We start from the raw sequence: 20203 nt of genomic DNA, 5'->3' as shown, positions 1-20203 counted from the left end.
TCCACCCATTTCAACATCGGCAGGAGGAAGCGGTAAAGAGGGGGATGGATTCAAAGCTGGGAATGAAACACTGCGTTCTCTGTCTTCTAATGCCATCTCTCCAATCTCAGGTTCAGTATCCCAATCTGTAGCAGCAGTCATCACCCCAATGATCTGCTCATGCTGTTTTGGAAGTTGGTATAGATCCAGCCCGGAGACCCCTTCAAAAATGTTTCCATTGGTGTAAGTAAACCAGACTCTCCACAAGTGCACCGTTGCTTTGTGTCTCTGCAGCGAGGAGACGTCACTAAATCTCTCTAAGCATTCCTTACATTCTAAAGCACGTTTGGAGGTTATAACACCCTCAGTTTCCAATTTTGAAGCGGCTTTTACGTTTCGGGGGGTCTTTGGCTTGGCGGGAACCATTTCTGGCAGTTTATGGGACACCTGCATGGAGGACAACAACGAAAGCGCTTTCTGGTTCTGTTTAGGTCGGCCACATTTTTCTGAGAGACAGCTGAGAGCTTAATCAACCACCTTTTTTGTCTTGCTCATTATGGCTTGGCTTTGTTGTCTTTTTTTCTTTTGCAAGGTTGTTTAGAATTATGAGAAGAAGCTTCCTGCGTCTGGCCTGATGTCCTTGAAGGATCTAATTTGTACAATTTCAGCTGAGGCTGTTAGGGCCTTTCAGTAGAAGGAGCGAGTCTTGTTTTATGGGTCGTCCAGATACGTTGCAGAATCTGTGCTCAGTTTTGTACTTTTTCCCCCCTTTTTTTTCCTTTTATTTTGCTCTTTCTTTGTCACCTTCACACATTTTGCATCCTTGGACTGAGCTTGTGGCAGCATTTTGGCTGCTTTTTCTTCTTAGGGTACAGGTGAAGCTTCAGTCTTCTGTTCATTGGTGCTTGTTGCACCTTCAGTAGGCACTTTTTGTTTTTTCAATGTATTTTTTCTTGTAACTTCCTTTATTTGCTGCAACTGTGAATCCTGTTTGGATGAGGGTGATCTTATTTCATCTGCTGCTATTGAACATGCCCCTTTTTTGTCTTTATTCCCTTTCCTTCCCTTCTTCTGTGATGGAACTTTCTTCACTGAAAGATTTGTGCTTGGCGTTTTGCTTTTGATCACAACTTCCTGTGTTGACTGACATGACTGTGGTGGCTTCTTTTGTTTTTTGTTCTTCTCTTTGACATGAGGCCCAAATTTAACACAAGTTGGGCCTTTTTAGTTCTTTGGCGTTTAGCAGGTTTGGCATAATTTTGAAAAGTCATCCTTCGTTATGGTCCCCACCATGTCTTGAATATATCCTTGAAAGAGAAATGCCCTGGCTGGTTTTCTTTTCCGTACCTTCACCAGTTCTTGAGCAGACATTAAATTTATTGGGCAACGATGAAACATGTTGCACCTGTTTGGTTCCCACTTGTGGTGGAGGGTCTTCTTTTGCAGAGGGGTTTTTTACTTCAGACAGATTCTCTATCTGCTCTTCACCCTCTCTACTCTCGCTCCCATTAAGTCTTGAGATGGGTATGATTCTGGTTTCTCTTGTGTTTCAGCTACACCAGGTTCTTTAATCACAGGTTTAATCTGATCTTGATTTACTGGTTGCATATGTTCATCAGCTACATCTTTGGAATTAGGTTCTGTTTCATTTAATGTTTGTGTAAGTGCTTCTGGTAGAACAGGAGGGCAAGTAGTGAGTTTTCCAACATTTTGTACAGGTGTTACTTCCACCTCCACCGCAGACTCGGGCGGTGGAGGTGGCAAGCTGGTCTCTTGCTCACTTAGATTGTGATCAGATGATGTCTCCAGCTGAGTGGTGGGCATGAGGGAGGAGGATGTGATTTCATCTTGTGAAACAGTTTGAGGGTGTTCAAACACCACAGTTGGTATCAAAGCAGAGGTAAACTCTAATATGACTGTTTGCTCCAGATTCTGTTTCAAGTCAGCTGCTTGATTCTGGCAAACCATTTGACCCACTGTAGCAGACGGAGCTGCACCAAATTCAGGTTGTGGAAGAATCTCGTGCATCACTTCACACCTATGTGTTGCCGTTTGTTCAGACTCAACGAGTGTTAGCTCTGTATTTTCAGCTGCTGTTACACTAGAACCTACTTCTAAAAGGATGGGCTTTGCAACTGTCCATCTGGTGTAATTGGTTCAAGTATAATTGTTTGCTCCATTGGGTCACATATATTATTAGAAGATTCCAGGTCCCCTGTCTTAGACTCTGTCTGTTTTAAGTCTATAAATTCGATCCGTGGTGGGCTGAAATTGACATTCACAGTCTCTCCCTGTCTGGTATCTGCTGTATTCTAGTGGCGGGGCATTAGGTGGCACCTGCCCCAGTATTACAACTTGGTTCACTTTCTGCACATTCCCCAAAGTTTCAACAAGCCTGCGAATCTGATCCAGGTCAATTTAGCATCAACTTTTTGCAGAGGTCCATTGGGCTCCACTTGTAGCAGTCCTGGTTGGCAGATAGATATTGGGGTTATAATGGGTGTATTCTGTTTCTCTTGCTGCCCTTTTGGGAGGGCATTACAGGCTGCAGGAGACACCACGTTGTGCTTGGTTTTTATGTGACGTAGACGTGTTTTTGTAGACTTGAAGACGGCTTTGCATATAGAACAGGGATATTTACTGTAGAAGCACCTAAAATAAAGAAGTTAAATAGATCATAGTAGATTACAGTAGAAAAGCTCAACAAATTTCCAAGAATGTAATTGTTTTGCAAAAAAGTATAATGTTAGTAGAAAACTGAGCTGATCACAATCATGTGCACTGTGGAAAAAAAAACAAAAACCCTGAATTAACTTTCTAGTTCAAATCATAAAAAAAAAAAAAAAAAAAAAAAAAAATCTGTATACACAACCATCTACCTGTGGAATCAGAAGGAACCAGACTATTAATGCAACTAATACTGATAATTATCCTACTTTGTACAATGGAGATACTGTTACACTGGTCAACGTTGTCTGACAGCATGTGAAGATCACAGAAAAACTTGGGATAAGTTCAGTTTTCACACATGGACTTGGAGATTTCAGGTGGCTTGTGCACCTCCAGCAAGGATATGGAAACTGACAGCTGATTGAAGCCAAGAACTTCCAATCATCCTGGCTGAATTTATGTGTAACTTTGCTTCATGAAACTGGTGGCGCACAGGTTACCATGAAGATATATTTTGTGTGACGATGAACTTACTCCCAACAAGGCAAACAGCCAGACCTGAGCTTCAAACACAAGAATGGATGTATATTAACAAATGAAATAAAGTTGACTGGACAAAACAGGGAGTATGTTGGGTTCATACAGCATTAGTGAAGGTTACAAATGATCTTCTTATGGCTTCGGACAGTGGACTTATCTCTGTGCTTGTTCTGTTGGACCTCAGTGCTGCTTTTGATACTGTTGACCATAAAATTTTATTACAGAGATTAGAGCATGTCATAGGTATTAAAGGCACTGCGCTGTGGTGGTTTGAATCATATTTGTCTAATAGATTACAGTTTGTTCATGTAAATGGGGAATCTTCTTCACAGACTAAAGTTAATTATGGAGTTCCACAAGGTTCTGTGCTAGGACCAATTTATTCACTTTATACATGCTTCCCTTAGGCAGTATTATTAGACGGTATTGCTTAAATTTTCATTGTTACGCAGATGATACCCAGCTTTATCTATCCATGAAGCCAGAGGATACACACCATTAGCTAAACTGCAGGATTGTCTTACAGACATAAAGACATGGATGACCTCTAATTTCCTGCTTTTAAACTCAGATCAAACTGAAGTTATTGTACTTGGCCCCACAAATCTTAGAAGCATGGTGTCTAACCAGATCGTTACTCTGGATGGCATTTCCCTGATCTCTAGTAATACTGTGAGAAATCTTGGAGTCATTTTTGATCAGGATATGTCATTCAAAGCGCATATTAAACAATTATGTAGGACTGCCTTTTTGCATTTACGCAATATCTCTAAAATCAGAAAGGTCTTGTCTCAGAGTGATGCTGAAAAACTAATTCATGCATTTATTTCCTCTAGGCTGGACTATTGTAATTCATTATTATCAGTTGTCCTAAAAGTTCCTTAAAAAGCCTTCAGTTGGTTCAGAATGCTGCAGCTAGAGTACTGACGGGGACTAGCAGGAGAGAGCATATCTCACCCGTGTTGGCCTCTCTTCATTGGCTTCCTGTTAATTCTAGAATAGAATTTAAAATTCTTCTTCTTACTTATAAGGTTTTGAATAATCAGGTCCCATCTTATCTTAGGGACCTCGTAGTACCATATTACCCCATTAGAGCGCTTCGCTCTCAGACTGCGGGCTTACTTGTAGTTCCTAGGGTTTGTAAGAGTAGAATGGGAGGCAGAGCCTTCAGCTTTCAGGCTCCTCTCCTGTGGAACCAGCTCCCAATTCAGATCAGGGAGACAGATACCCTCTCTACTTTTAAGATTAGGCTTAAAACTTTCCTTTTCGCCAAGGCTTATAGTTAGGGCTGGATCGGGTGACCCTGGACCATCCCTTGGTTATGCTGCTTTAGACGTAGATTGTGGGGGGGTTCCCATGATGCACTGTTTCTTTCTCTTTTTGCTCCGTATGCATCACTCTGCATTTAATCATTAGTGATCGATCTCTGCTCCCCTTCACGGCATGTCTTTTTCCTGGTTTTTTCCCTCAGCCCCAACCAGTCCCAGCAGAAGACTGCCCCTCCCTGACCCTGGTTCTGCTGGAGGTTTCTTCCTGTTAAAAGGGAGTTTTTCCTTCCCACTGTTGCCAAGTGCTTGCTCATAGGGGGTCGTTTTGACCGTTGGGGTTTTTCATAATTATTGTATGGCCTTGCCTTACAATATGGAGTGCCTTGGGGCAACTGTTTGTTGTGATTTGGCGCTATATAAGAAAAAAGTTGATTGATTGATTGATACCTATCTGCCATGGGTCTGAAATGAAAGTAAATGTAAGAATCACAGTAGTTCTTTATTTCTGCATTTTCCATTAAGCCTCAACTTCTGATTTGGGTTGTAGAAACTGTACAAGTACAGTGTACATTAATAGTGGTACATGGGTGTCAATGCCGAAATACACAAAGTGCCAACCTCTGTCAAAAATAAAGCCTACCCAGAAGTGGGAAAAGTTGTAAGTTCTTGAATGGCCACTTGAGCCTGGCTCCAAAAAGGAGCACACTGCCATAGAAGCTCATGTCAAAATGACCAATTTTAGAGGAGGGAAAAAAAAAAAAACATGTTTACAGCCTGGTACAAAAACAAACAACAACAAAAAATACCAAAAACATCTGTTTTGGTCTCTATGACCATTTTCCATTCTCCATAACAACGGCACAGGGGGTGATTTTTTTTTTTTTTTTTTTAAGTAACTCTTTAGTGTAAGACATGTTAAGCCATACAGCTATGCACAATAGGGCATAGCTGTTTTGAGTAACAGGTAGCATGTGCAGACAGCTCCAGACTGCAACTGGAGCACTCTGGAGTCAGAAGAGGTTCTTATTTAACCACGTTAAATAAGAGCATCTTCTTCTTCTCCGTGGACTCAACATAAAACATACACACAGTCTGACCTTATTAAGATTGTTTTCCTCTACTTGTACATTTTGTTTTTGCAAACATGTATTTTGGAAATAAACACTGAAGAATTTCACAAATGTTTGCATATACAAATACTTTATGAATGGCACAGATTGCTGCTATAAAAGGTTTTTCTTACCGTCGTTCTTCTTCAGCTGTGCATTTGCAGTGGCAGAGGAATCTTGCACTTGTCCTTCAGCTCCCTCTGGTCCATGTGACTCTATATGTTTCTGAAGAGCTTTGGACATGCTGAACCTCTTTCCACACTCCCTGCAAACATATGGCCTCTCCCCGGTGTGCGTGCGGTGGTGGTACTTCAGCAGGGTCAATGTTTTGCAAGGTTTGCCACAGTCTGCGCATGCATACCCACCCTGACCATAGTGAACCTTTTTGTGGAGCGTGAGCTCTGATGTCTTTTTGAAGGCCTGAGCACAGATTGGACACTTGAAGGGTTTCTTCTCTATGTGGGTTTTCTGGTGAGCCATAAGTTCAGTGGAATTTGTGAAGTGGCGGTCACAAACGTAACAAGCAAAAAGTGCATTCCTCAGTATGCACTGCTCGTATTCTGCAGGATGGGACAACTTCAAGTGACGCTCTTTGCTCTTGTGATCGCTGAAAATGATGTGGCACTCAATGCACTGCAAGGAAAGCTGAGACGCTGCAGAAACACAGAGTGGAAACAGGATGCGGAAATCGGAACTGTTAATTGGCGAACTCTTTAATGTCTGCTCTTAGGTGTATTCTTCTGTCAGGTGCATAGCACTGCAAGAATATTTTTTAATGGTCAATAAATAAATAAATAATACAAAAAAATGTAATAAAAACAACCAAATAAATAAATCTGTCATTTAGTCTATGAATATTTTCCCTTTCACCACCTGTATAAAATCCAAAGATATATATTAAATAAAGCTACAAAACAGAAAACAGCGAAAAAGTCCTCGCATTTGACAAAATGGTGCCAGAGGTACCATCTTCCTACACTCGTATCCTACATTCTAGGCTTTAGAAAAACCGCTTGTAATCTCTAAAATGCATTGAGTGGTTCAATTAATAAGACCATCCCCTCTAGTATGTTTAACACATAAACTCATAAACAGTAAATGCTACCATCTTGAAACCCACCAAATTAGAGGGCATATTGAGGATAAACCCTTTTAAATTGGGTGAATTTTAATGCACCTGGTCAATCCAAAACTTTGCTCTGTTTATGAAATATCAGAGACATGTCTGCCACCTGCTGGATGGCTAGTGGATTGATGTACTGATGAGGGATTAGGAGCAAGTGTGGCAAGATGGTTTCTGCACTGAAAAAGAAAATCAGAAATCCAAACCAGAACAAATCAGAAATAAATCCTTATTTTTTGATTGCTTATCAGCAGTAACATTCTAAATTTCAAGCAACATGGTCAAATCTTCACACAACCCATTGTAAAGGTTTTAGTATGAATGTAGCCATGAAAGAAAAAGACACCAAGGGCAGTGGCTGAGCTGGGTGCACAGTGAATGAGGTGTGTGTACGAGTAAGAGAGAGAGAAATGTATATTGTGCATAAATGTACAAAATCAGGAAAAAAAAAAAAAACTACCATTTTTGACTGATCGGTATTGCTTAAAATAAATAAATAAATAAAAATCACAAGTCCACGCAATCCTATTGGAAGGAATTTGTCTGAAAGTAGCTAAAGCAGGCGTCCATTCCATCTCTAAACATAATGTGTTTTAAGTTGTATGTTTGTCAGACGGCTTCATTTCCAAAGCCTAGGCCTGGTGGCTACCAAGACAACTGTTTGTTTGGCAGGTTTGAATAAAAAAATATTTGAAGGCTTGATTCAACAATTATAAAAACAAACACTGGTATCTCTTACTGCCCAATTAATTTAACAATAATGGGTCACCCAAAGAGCCACAAATAGCAGATCTGTATTATAAAGATAAGTACTGAAGTCCGTTTCAGGCTCATTTATAAACACTTTTCTGTGCATTTTGTGAATCTGAACAATTCAAGAATGGGATCTGGACCATACTGGAACTGTACTACTGTATAAGACTACCAGAGGCGCACAGAGCCATGGTGTGGTCCAGAATCAGAAGTACTGGTCAAATTTCCCAAACTTGTGCATTAGAAAACAAAAAAGAAAAAAAAATTATACTCCAGCCTCAGACCGTTATTTTAACTTCAACCCTTTTAAGTTGAAATCATTTGCAAAGTTGCTAGGCAGCAGAGACTGGTTTAAAGGCTCATTCTGACCTTGTGTCAATTCCAGAAATGATCAAATTTGTGTTAAAAAAAAAATTGCCCACTTCACCCAGATTTGCAAAAAAGTACAGTAGTGTTCAGAATAATAGTAGTGCTATGTGACTAAAAAGATTAATCCAGGTTTTGAGTATATTTCTTATTGTTACATGGGAAACAAGGTACCAGTAGATTCAGTAGATTCTCACAAATCCAACAAGACCAAGCATTCATGATATGCACACTCTTAAGGCTATGAAATTGGGCTATTAGTAAAAAAAAAAGTAGAAAAGGGGGTGTTCACAATAATAGCAGTGTGGCATTCAGTCAGTGAGTTTGTCAATTTTGTGGAACAAACAGGTGTGCATCAGGTGTCCCCTATTTAAGGATGAAGCCAGCACCTGTTGAACATGCTTTTCTCTTTGAAAGCCTGAGGAAAATGGGACGTTCAAGACACTGTTCAGAAGAACAGCGTAGTTTGATTAAAAAGTTGACTGGAGAGGGGAAAACATACGCAGGTGAAAAAATGATAGGCTGTTCATCTACAATGATCTCCAATGCTTTACAATGGACAAAAAAAAAAAACCAGAGACGTGTGGAAGAAAATGGAAAATAACCATCAAAATGGATAGAAGAATAACCAGAATGGCAAAGGCTCACCCACTGATCAGCTCCAGGATGATCAAAGACAGTCTGGAGTTACCTGTAAGTGCTGTGACAGTTAGACGCCTGTGTGAAGCTAATTTATTTGCAAGAATCCCCCGCAAAGTCCCTCTGTTAAATAAAAGACATGTGAAGAAGAGGTTACAATTTGCCAAAGAACACATCAACTGGCCTACAGAGAAATGGAGGAATATTTTGTTGACTGATGAGAGTAAAATTGTTCTTTTTGGGTCCAAGGGCCGCAGACAGTTTGTGAGACAACCCCCAAACTCTGAATTCAAGCCACAGTTCACAGTGAAGACAGTGAAGCATGGTGGTGCAAGCATCATGATATGGGCATGTTTCTCCTACTATGGTGTTGGGCCTATATATCGCATACCAGCTATCATGGATCAGTTTGGATATGTCAAAATACTTGAAGAGGTCATGTTGCCTTATGCTGAAGAGGACATGTCCTTGAAATGGGTGTTTCAACAAGACAATCACCCCAAGCACACTAGTAAACGAGCAAAATCTTGGTTCCAAACCAGCAAAATTAATGCCTCGCAGATGTGATGAAATCATGAAAAATTGTGGTTATCAATCAATCAATTTTTTTATATAGCGCCAAATCACAACAAACAGTTGCCCTAAGGCGCTTTATATTGTAAGGCAAGGCCATACAATAATTATGTAAAACCCCAACGGTCAAAACGACCCCCTGTGAGCAAGCACTTGGCTACAGTGGGAAGGAAAAACTCCCTTTTAACAGGAAGAAACCTCCAGCAGAACCAGGCTCAGGGAGGGGCAGTCTTCTGCTGGGACTGGTTGGGGCTGAGGGAGAGAACCAGGAAAAAGACATGCTGTGGAGGGGAGCAGAGATCGATCACTAATGATTAAATGCAGAGTGGTGCATACAGAGCAAAAAGAGAAAGAAACAGTGCATCATGGGAACCCCCCAGCAGTGTACGTCTATAGCAGCATAACTAAGGGATGGTTCAGGGTCACCTAATCCAGTCCTAACTATAAGCTTTAGCAAAAAGGAAAGTTTTAAGCCTAATCTTAAAAGTAGAGAGGGTGTCTGTCTCCCTAATCTGAATTGGGAGCTGGTTCCACAGGAGAGGAGCCTGAAAGCTGAAGGCTCTGCCTCCCATTCTACTCTTACAAACCCTAGGAACTACAAGTAAGCCTGCAGTCTGAGAGCGAAGTGCTCTATTGGGGTGATATGGTACTACGAGGTCCCTAAGATAAGATGGGACCTGATTATTCAAAACCTTATAAGTAAGAAGAAGAATTTTAAATTCTATTCTAGAATTAACAGGAAGCCAATGAAGAGAGGCCAATATGGGTGAGATATGCTCTCTCCTTCTAGTCCCCGTCAGTACTCTAGCTGCAGCATTTTGAATTAACTGAAGGCTTTTTAGGAAACTTTTAGGACAACCTGATAATAATGAATTACAATAGTCCAGCCTAGAGGAAATAAATGCATAAATTAGTTTTTCAGCATCACTCTGAGACAAGACCTTTCTGATTTTAGAGATATTGCGTAAATGCAAAAAAGCAGTCCTACATATTTGTTTAATATGCGCTTTGAATGACATATCCTGATCAAAAATGACTCCAAGATTTCTCACAGTATTACTAGAGGTTAGGGTAATGCCATCCAGAGTAAGGAGTAAGGATCTGGTTAGACACCATGTTTCTAAGATTTGTGGGGCCAAGTACAATAACTTCAGTTTTATCTGAGTTTAAAAGCAGGAAATTAGAGGTCATCCATGTCTTTATGTCTGTAAGACAATCCTGCAGTTTAGCTAATTGGTGTGTGTCCTCTGGCTTCATGGATAGATAAAGCTGGGTATCATCTGCATAACAATGAAAATTTAAGCAATACCGTCTAATAATACTGCCTAAGGGAAGCATGTATAAAGTGAATAAAATTGGTCCTAGCACAGAACCTTGTGGAACTCCATAATTAACTTTAGTCTGTGAAGAAGATTCCCCATTTACATGAACAAATTGTAATCTATTAGACAAATATGATTCAAACCACCGCAGCACAGTGCCTTTAATACCTATGGCATGCTCTAATCTCTGTAATAAAATTTTATGGTCAACAGTATCAAAAGCAGCACTGAGGTCTAACAGAACAAGCACAGAGATGAGTCCACTGTCCGAGGCCATAAGAAGATCATTTGTAACCTTCACTAATGCTGTTTCTGTACTATGATGAATTCTAAAACCTGACTGAAACTCTTCAAATAGACCATTCCTCTGCAGATGATCAGTTAGCTGTTTTACAACTACCCTTTCAAGAATTTTTGAGAGAAAAGGAAGGTTGGAGATTGGCCTATAATTAGCTAAGATAGCTGGGTCAAGTGATGGCTTTTTAGATAATGGTTTAATTACTGCCACCTTAAAAGCCTGTGGTACATAGCCAACTAACAAAGATAGATTGATCATATTTAAGATCGAAGCATTAAATAATGGTAGGGCTTCCTTGAGCAGCCTGGTAGGAATGGGGTCTAATAAACATGTTGATGGTTTGGATGAAGTAACTAATGAAAATAACTCAGACAGAACAATCGGAGAGAAAGAGTCTAACCAAATACCGGCATCACTGAAAGCAGCCAAAGATAATGATATGTCTTTGGGATGGTTATGAGTAATTTTTTCTCTAATAGTTAAAATTTTGTTAGCAAAGAAAGTCATGAAGTCATTACTAGTTAAAGTTAATGGAATACTCAGCTCAATAGAGCTCTGACTCTTTGTCAGCCTGGCTACAGTGCTGAAAAGAAACCTGGGGTTGTTATTTTCTTCAATTAGTGATGAGTAGAAAGATGTCCTAGCTTTACGGAGGGCTTTTTTATAGAGCAACAGACTCTTTTTCCAGGCTAAGTGAAGATCTTCTAAATTAGTGAGACGCCATTTCCTCTCCAACTTACGGGTTATCTGCTTTAAGCTACGAGTTTGTGAGTTATACCACGGAGTCAGGCACTTCTGATTTAAAGCTCTCTTTTTCAGAGGAGCTACAGCATCCAAAGTTGTCTTCAATGAGGATGTAAAACTATTGACGAGATACTCTATCTCACTTACAGAGTTTAGGTAGCTACTCTGCACTGTGTTGGTATATGGCATTAGAGAACATAAAGAAGGAATCATATCCTTAAACCTAGTTACAGCGCTTTCTGAAATACTTCTAGTGTAATGAAACTTATTCCCCACTGCTGGGTAGTCCATCAGAGTAAATGTAAATGTTATTAAGAAATGATCAGACAGAAGGGAGTTTTCAGGGAATACTGTTAAGTCTTCTATTTCCATACCATAAGTCAGAACAAGATCTAAGATATGATTAAAGTGGTGGGTGGACTCATTTACTTTTTGAGCAAAGCCAATAGAGTCTAATAATAGATTAAATGCAGTGTTGAGGCTGTCATTCTCAGCATCTGTGTGGATGTTAAAATCGCCCACTATAATTATCTTATCTGAGCTAAGCACTAAGTCAGACAAAAGGTCTGAAAATTCACAGAGAAACTCACAGTAACGACCAGGTGGACGATAGATAATAACAAATAAAACTGGTTTTTGGGACTTCCAATTTGGATGGACAAGACTAAGAGTCAAGCTTTCAAATGAATTAAAGCTCTGTCTGGGTTTTTGATTAATTAATAAGCTGGAATGGAAGATTGCTGCTAATCCTCCGCTCCGGCCCGTGCTACGAGCATTCTGACAGTTAGTGTGACTCGGGGGTGTTGACTCATTTAAACTAACATATTCATCCTGCTGTAACCAGGTTTCTGTAAGGCAGAATAAATCAATATGTTGATCAATTATTATATCATTTACCAACAGGGACTTAGAAGAGAGAGACCTAATGTTTAATAGACCACATTTAACTGTTTTAGTCTGTGGTGCAGTTGAAGGTGCTATATTATTTTTTCTTTTTGAATTTTTATGCTTAAATAGATTTTTGCTGGTTATTGGTAGTCTGGGAGCAGGCACCGTCTCTACGGGGATGGGGTAATGAGGGGATGGCAGGGGGAGAGAAGCTGCAGAGAGGTGTGTAAGACTACAACTCTGCTTCCTGGTCCCAACCCTGGATACAACTAAATACTAGTTTAGTGAGTCACAGGATTGCTAAAAAAGCAGTTTTAACATAACAGTTTTGAGTTTGTAGCATCAACAGCAGATGCTACTATTATTGTGAACACCCCCTTTTCTACTTTTTTTTTTTTTTTTACTAATAGCCCAATTTCATAGCGTTAAGAGTGTGCATATCATGAATGCTTGGCCTTGTTGGATTTGTGAGAATCTACTGAATCTACTAGTACCTTGTTTCCCATGTAACAATAAGAAATATACTCAAAACCTGGACTAATCTTTTTAGTCACATAGCACTGCTATTATTCTGAACACTACTGTACATAAACACCATTGCAATTCTTTAGGAAACCATGAAAGAAAAATACTCACATGTGAGAGGAACAACTGGGGGCTTGGACATGTCCATCTTCAGAGGATCTATCATGGCCTTCTTGGATGGAATATACTTCTTGCCATCACGCACACCTTTATCCTGTTTCTTCACCTTCAGAACACAGGAATTCTTATTTTTACTGGGTAACAGTGCTGCAGGCCTGCTCGGTTTCTCCAATCCATTGTTAAGTGAGGTCTCAATGAGCGATTCTGAAGCAGGTTCTGTCACTGCAGCTGCTTGTGCTTCTGCACTTTGCAGTCCTGCCTCAGTTGCTTGTGATGCTATTACCACCTCACTGGGAGCGGTCATGTTCTTCACCACTTCTTCAGTGTGTGTCTGGCTTTGTACCGGCTCAGCCTCAGTGTCATCGCCCTGTGAATGCTCGGTGGTTCCTGTGGTCATAGCGTTGGGTCCGCTGCTGGTTTGGGTCAGACTCTGCATGTCTCCTCTGCAACCGGTCTGTGAAAAGCAGTACTTCCTTCCATGATAACAATCAAACATCACGAAATAAGAAAAAGATTTATTTTGCACTATTAAAATATATTCAGTACCCAAAAGGAAAGAGGGCTTTTTTTTTTTTTTAAAGAGCAGTGTCTTTGATATGTCACAAAGCGACAGCTGGGCGCCCACTGAATGAATGGGCTTAAATAATAACAAAAGAGCACAAATAGTAATGAGGACAGCCGTTAACTGCAGCAGTACAGCCAGATTTCAGCTGAAATTATTTGGCTACTTGAGATGCTCCGAGATTGTAAACATGCTAACTATTTTAAACGACGCTTTAATAATCCCTCCGTAATAACCAGCACTGATAATAGCAGCCTGGTTAGCTTCCATACACCGATTTACCGTAAAATCAGGTTGCTAGCATTTCCGACGTGCTACAACGCCATTTCTCTCTTATACAATTCATTCGTTCATACATTCAACAGTACAACGTTTGTGAAAGCGTTAGGACGAAAATATAAGGTTACTTAGATTCTGCTGATCCCAAACATCAACGAGTCGCTGGTCGTTTCGCACAAAGCCAGAAAACTAACCCATCCAATCCTGACGTCACTAATGACAAACGCCCAAGAATCATGGGATTTGTGGTTTATTACGCGTCTTTTATCCAGATTCGTCTCATATTGTAGATTCAGGATAATGACATTATCCATTACTCCAAAATTTCTACGGGGGGGTAAGAATGAGGCATATTTATGGTGATAATATTGCTGAATGTTTCGGATTTAGACAAGATCCAGATAAAAGTTCCAATCCAGTGCAATATTTTTTTTTCCTTAATGGGGGAGAGCTTCATTCAAGGAACGTAGGATAACAATTATGGCTTGAACTGTATACAGAAGAATCCGATTAATCACTTCTATTATGTTACATTTTTACCCAAGGCCAAGATATGGCATTGCGAAGACTGTGCTCCAGTCCTACATCCCCTGGCAAAAATGATGGAATCACCAGCGTCGGAGGATGTTCATTCAGTTGTTTAATTTTGTAGAAAAAAAAGCAGATCACAGACATGACACAAAACTAAAGTCATTTCAAATGGCAACTTTCTGGCTTTAAGAAACACTATAAGAAATCAGGGAAAAAAAAAAATTGTGGCAGTCAGTAACGGTTACTTTTTTAGACCAAGCAGAGGGGGAAAAAAAATATGGAATCACTCAATTCTGAGGAAAAATTATGGAATCATGAAAAATAAAAACGCTTCAACACATCACTAGTACTTTGTTGCACCACCTCTGGCTTTTATAACAGCTTGCAGTCTCTGAGGCATGGACTTAATGAGTGACAAACAGTACTCTTCATCAATCTGGCTCCAACTTTCTCTGATTGCTGTTTCCAGATCAGCTTTGCAGGTTGGAGCCTTCTCATGGACCATTTTCTTCAACTTCCAAAGATTTTCAATTGGATTAAGATCCGGACTATTTGCAGGCCATGACATTGACCCTATGTGTCTTTTTGCAAAGAATGTTTTCAGTTTTTGCTCTATGACAAGATGCATTATCATCTTGAAAAATGATTTCATCATCTCCAAACATCCTTTCAATTGATGGGATAAGAAAAGTGTCCAAAATAAACGTAAACTTGTGCATTTATTGATGATGTAATGAAAGCCATCTCCCCAGTGCCTTTACCTGACATGCAGCCCCATATCGTCAATGACTGTGGAAATTTACATGTTCTCTTCAGGCAGTCATCTTTATAAATCTCATTGGAACGGCACCAAACAAAAGTTCCAGCATCATCACCTTGCCCAAGTTTTCTGTCTTGACGCTTTGATGTCTTCCTTGGTCTACCAGTATGTTTGCCTTTAACAACCTTCCCATGTTGTTTGTATTTGGTCCAGAGTTTAGACACAGTTGACTGTGAACCAACATCTTTTGCAACACTGCGTGATGATTTACCCTCTTTTAAGAGTTTGATAATCCTCTCCTTTGTTTCAACTGACATCTCTCGTGTTGGAGCCATGATTCATGTCAGACCACTTGGTGCAACAGCTCTCCAAGGTGTGATCATTCCTTTTTAGATGCAGACTAACGAGCAGATCTGATTTGATGCAGGTGTTAGTTTTGGGGATGAAAATTTACAGGGTGATTCCATAATTTTTTCCTCAGAATTGAGTGAGTCCATATTTTTTTCCCTCTGCTTGGTCTAAAACAGTAACTGTTACTGACTGCCACAATTTTTTTTTTCCTGATTTCTTATAGTGTTTCTTAAAGCCAGAAAGTTGCCATTTGAAATGACTTCAGTTTTGTGTCATGTCTGTGATCTGCTTTTTTTTTCTACAAAATTAAATAACTGAATGAACATCCTCCGAGGCCGGTGATTCCATAATTTTTGCCAGGGGTTGTATTACTGCCAGGTTCTTCAAATTCACAGGGAGCATTCTTGTGACACAGACCTCGTGCAATTTCAAAGATGGCTAAGCTTGATCTATTCTAAGGGGTAAAAAGGTCACATTCTTTTTGCACACTCTTTCGACAATTACATGCTCATACAGCCGATGGTACTTTAGCATTGTGCTCTAAATTTCTAGTGTCCAGTGCGTGGTAGGCAAATCATCTCTGGTAGCAGTACACAAGAACAGACGTTCATTTTGCCAGTAGTCTACATCATTTGGCAGCACGTTGCCATTTGTTAATGACGTTTATTCACATTTGCTTGAAATGAGTCTTACTGCTAATCGTGTTTTATTATTGGAGAGTGACCACTGATCTAATGTCTGTCTCCCTTAGCAGAGCACTCTGGGTGGACTTATAGTTTGTGATGTAAAAATAAATACATAAAAAAAAAATGCTTTAATGGAACAGCAACCCATTTGCTGCCATGTACAATTGTCCAATCTGAAGTAGCATTATAACAAACACCAGTGAGCTCGGTGTCAGAAGCTTCATCAAATCACCTGCTGAGGAGAGCCGGTTTATCAATCCTGGTCCTTCAGGACTATCGGCACTCCATATTTTCCATTTCTCCTTGCTCCACCTGCAGCTAATTGGTGTTTTAAGCCAGTCTAAAGCTTGGAAACACCAGACTTCAACATGTGGAGCATGGAAAAATGGAAAATGTGCAGTGACAAGGTGCATGAAGAGTAGAGGAGTGTTGAGTATCACAAGGTGGATCTTCAAAAATTTTGCTTTCTATGTAGCTGCCCCACGTGATCCATGTCTGAAAATGTTTAAACTGACCAGCTCTATGCGCTCAGGAAACAAGAGGACTTACAATATCTGCATGAGTCTGTTTCGTTATCGGCAAACACTTGAATCTGCAACAATATAAAAATTTTGCAGGTTGATTTTAACTACAAACTTGTTCAAGTTTAACAATTTTTAAAGCATTATCCCCCCACCCCCACTAAAAACACTAAATAAATCAATTTACCACTTTGTAAAACAGATTGTATAATTTAGGTGCATTTGAAACGTACCGTAGCATAGTGAAAACATTCCTTATTTATTTCTGAAATGTTAGAGGTTGAACAAAGCCTGATTGAGTGATAGGCAGCTGGTGGCCCTGTGCCTAGATGCGGCCACTTTAGTCCAGCTGGCCCTAAAACATTTCCAAATGTTTCGGGGGTAATCCAGCAATCGGCAGAGGGTGCTCATTTTACTATTAACTAATTCTTTGTTTAGATGGTCAATTATCAGTTATATTAGTCACTGTCTTACAAGCTGCTTGTCTTTGAAGGTGTGGCACATGCATTACAAGTACACAGTAAAACAAAGAACAATGGCACAATCATCAGTGATAGGCAACTTTGAAAATTTAATAAGACAACAATGAAGAAGTCATGACAGTCGGAACATTATGTTCAGCTCTTGCTATCCAGTGGTATAGGTTTTCTGATCATGTCGATGTGGTTGACCATCAGCTTCATCAAAATAAACAAGAACAACTGAACATAAGAGTCATAAAGAAATCCTTCAACACAATTTTGCCAAAACAGGATAAAGCTTTTCGAATGTGCTGTTGGTCCCAAAAGATGCCCAGAACAACAAATAACTCAAAAAGAACTGAAGCCGGTACACCCCCCCCCCCCCCCACTAATACACACACAACATAAAAACACCACAAATGTTTACTTCTGGCTTTAGTTGAGTTTAAAAATTCTTTTCCCACTTTTGTTTACAACATTTTGAGAAAGAAAATAACAGTATACATAATAACATGAAGCACAACCATTTTCACATAAAACACAAACTGCATTCTACTCTATCCTTGAGAAGGTACGTAATGATGGATGTCTAAAATAAACTGTTAATGCAGTGTGGTAGACATGTCAAGGCTGAACAATAATTAGCGTTAACCCTTTGTTTTTATAAAATAAGTTCACTTTTGTAACCACATGCATTATTAAAATATTGACAAGCCTTTGAGTGCTCAACCCGGATCCTCAATGTAGCAACAAAACAATGCTAACAACCTACTCGTTTAAACTACCTACACATTAGTGGCAGAACATCTTAAAACCCCTGTCACACCTTGACGATTTAGCCAACGTATGCCGAGTGTATTAAAAATGCTGGTATACGTCTAATACGTTATGGGTACGTTTTGTATAAGTTAAGAGCACATTGAAGTATGCTGATGCATGTCGTAATACGGCATGTCGAAAAATTTTGGGCATACACAATATTTTCGATGCATGCCTGTCAGTGTATGTCATACATTCTGCATACACGTGCCATAAGGTGTAGGTAAGTTATGCGATTGTTGAGACATTTCTTGTAAGTTACTCATAAGTTGAAATACATCCATTGACTGGCTCAACAACTGAAAGATGCAGTCCTCATGCAAAGTTCAGACTGTTTCAAATATTAAAACCATTCACACAGAATAAATATAAAGTCTTAATCTTACTTTATCAGCCTGATGAAAACTTATCCACATAAAGCATCCTGAATTTCAGGAAACGACGTCTGAAAATACTTTAGTTCCTTGTCGTGGCTGAAGAAATGTAGCATTTTGAAAGAAGTCCCTCTGTGCTTTGTGCATTTCTCATCCTGAACCAGAGGAGGCCGGCACTTTGTGCCACAACAAAATTAACTTATTTTAAAAGCTGAAAGAGTCACAGCGCCTCATTCATTCATGGCATGTTACCACAGGCAGCAGTCAATTCTTCAGGATTCTGCACGCAATGACAATAAATCCCATGATTCACCAAGACAAAAATAAAATAAAATTTAAAAAGTGTTACTCTTTCACCTCAGTGTAGAAATGTGACAGTGTACGCGTGCTTGATGATGTGCTCATTAATATTTACGTGTTCAGCTAGCCAAACAAAAGGGTTCTGCCAGTGGTGGAAATGCAAAGCCAGACTTAACCGTTCCCACCTGTACCATACTGTGCAGTACCGATCCAAACCACTTGGTGGAAACAGGGCTGTCAGCATATCCAGCGTATTCGGCACATTTTTCATATGTTGGCATACGCTGGCTAAATCATCAAGGTGTGACAGGACCCCAAGAAATATGGCCAACTTGGGGTATAGTTTCAAATAGTTTTTAATCACCCCTGCATTAGTGTTAGAATTTAGGACCAGTTTATCATGCAACACATGGTAAATAGTCTCCATTATTATATAAAACCAGCATTACATTAAGTAATGGAATGTATCAATACTTACACTACGCAATTTTAAGGTTAAGAAAAATACAGTTTGAGGTATTTTGTAGTTCTACTAACCAATTTCTTCTGGCTTAGCCAATTTTTGCTCAGGGTTGTATAGGTTTTGGCCTTGCTGATGTACCAGATACCTTTGTGGCCTCCAACCAGGTCCTGTCTGTTTGTGAGATGAGCATCCTAACATCCCTATTCCACAGTACACCGTTCTATTACAATCCCCCACAATCCAGAAAAAGTGTATAAACGGGATGAAACGGCTTACTCCAGCATACCGCCTATCAGGATGGCTTATAAAGTGCAGACCTGGCAATTGGTTTCTTTATAAAGTGCATACCTGGCAACCTGCTTGCAAACAAAAGCAAAGCTGTGCCTGGCTGCGTTCTCAGCCAGAACCACAACAAACGCTGCTTTTGCTTCAAATTTTTACCTTGATGGAGCACAATCAAGTAAGTTTCCAGCTGCACTCACTAGAACTATCCTGTTCAAAGACGTCTGAACTTGACTGAAGCTGTTAAGACTATGAACACCTGGAAGTGACGGAATAATGAGGCAGATTTGTCGAATCTGGATGAAATTTTTGAACAGCTGGAAAATTTCAACCCAATTTTGAAATTGGTGCCAATGATGGTCGTAATTACTGTGTATGCCAAGTTTGCTCAAGACTGACAAAAGATGGATCAAGGATTTAGTGTGATCCTTCAAAACACACCCAGATTTGCTATTTGGGATGAAACAGGAAGGAACGGCACTCTGTGGAATAGGGGTGTAACCACTTGTGCCACTGTGCTGCCCGTTTTAGAGCTCTACTGCCTGTGCTCTAATGACCCTCACATTCTCTCTTCAGCATTTTTTTTGAAACAGGATTTTCACTCATATGAGACTCGAGCGGAGTAGGAGACAGCGTCGTGATACCTAACAACTTTTTAATGACTATGAATCAACTATCCTTTACAACAGCACCATCTTTGAGCAGTGCACATTGAAACACGTCAAAAGTGGCACAAATTGTGCTTATTGCAGTTGAGAAATGTGTGAAATGGGAGTGTTTCATTCATCGGTATCGTCCTGCAGCATAGGCAACTCCCCGGTTGCATGTTTGATATAATGTGAATGTAAATTTTCTATTTCATTGAAGCCCATGTCACATTCACAACACTCCCATTCG

General features: G+C 39.9%; 1 protein-coding gene and 1 long non-coding RNA gene across 3 annotated transcripts; one reads left to right on the top strand and one right to left on the bottom strand.

Annotated features, from left to right (window-relative positions):
• The first annotated feature begins 546 nt into the window (after nucleotides 1-546).
• LOC117514592 lies at nucleotides 547-19537 on the top strand. Its single transcript, XR_004561906.1, has 5 exons — nucleotides 547-728; nucleotides 4105-4109; nucleotides 5468-5476; nucleotides 16040-16042; nucleotides 19527-19537. It is a non-coding gene; the product is annotated as an uncharacterized LOC117514592 (long non-coding RNA).
• Nucleotides 2425-13971, bottom strand: LOC117514591 (endothelial zinc finger protein induced by tumor necrosis factor alpha-like). 2 transcript variants are annotated; one of them, XM_034175123.1, is made up of 5 exons: nucleotides 13887-13965; nucleotides 13310-13371; nucleotides 12909-13279; nucleotides 5701-6219; nucleotides 2425-2631 (listed from the first exon to the last, which is right to left on the bottom strand). In XM_034175123.1, exons 2-5 carry the CDS (start codon nucleotides 13351-13353, stop codon nucleotides 2555-2557), a joined length of 1011 nt encoding a protein of 336 aa, XP_034031014.1. In that variant the 5' UTR covers nucleotides 13354-13371; nucleotides 13887-13965; the 3' UTR covers nucleotides 2425-2554. The 2 variants fall into 2 exon arrangements, with proteins under 2 accessions (XP_034031014.1, XP_034031013.1); XM_034175122.1 differs by having other exon boundaries at nucleotides 13310-13971.
• Nucleotides 19538-20203: the final 666 nt, after the last annotated feature.

This window comes from Thalassophryne amazonica, chromosome 7, assembly GCF_902500255.1.
Source record: "Thalassophryne amazonica chromosome 7, fThaAma1.1, whole genome shotgun sequence".
NCBI lineage: Eukaryota > Metazoa > Chordata > Actinopteri > Batrachoidiformes > Batrachoididae > Thalassophryne > Thalassophryne amazonica.
This window is presented reverse-complemented; position numbering and strand designations above follow the sequence as displayed.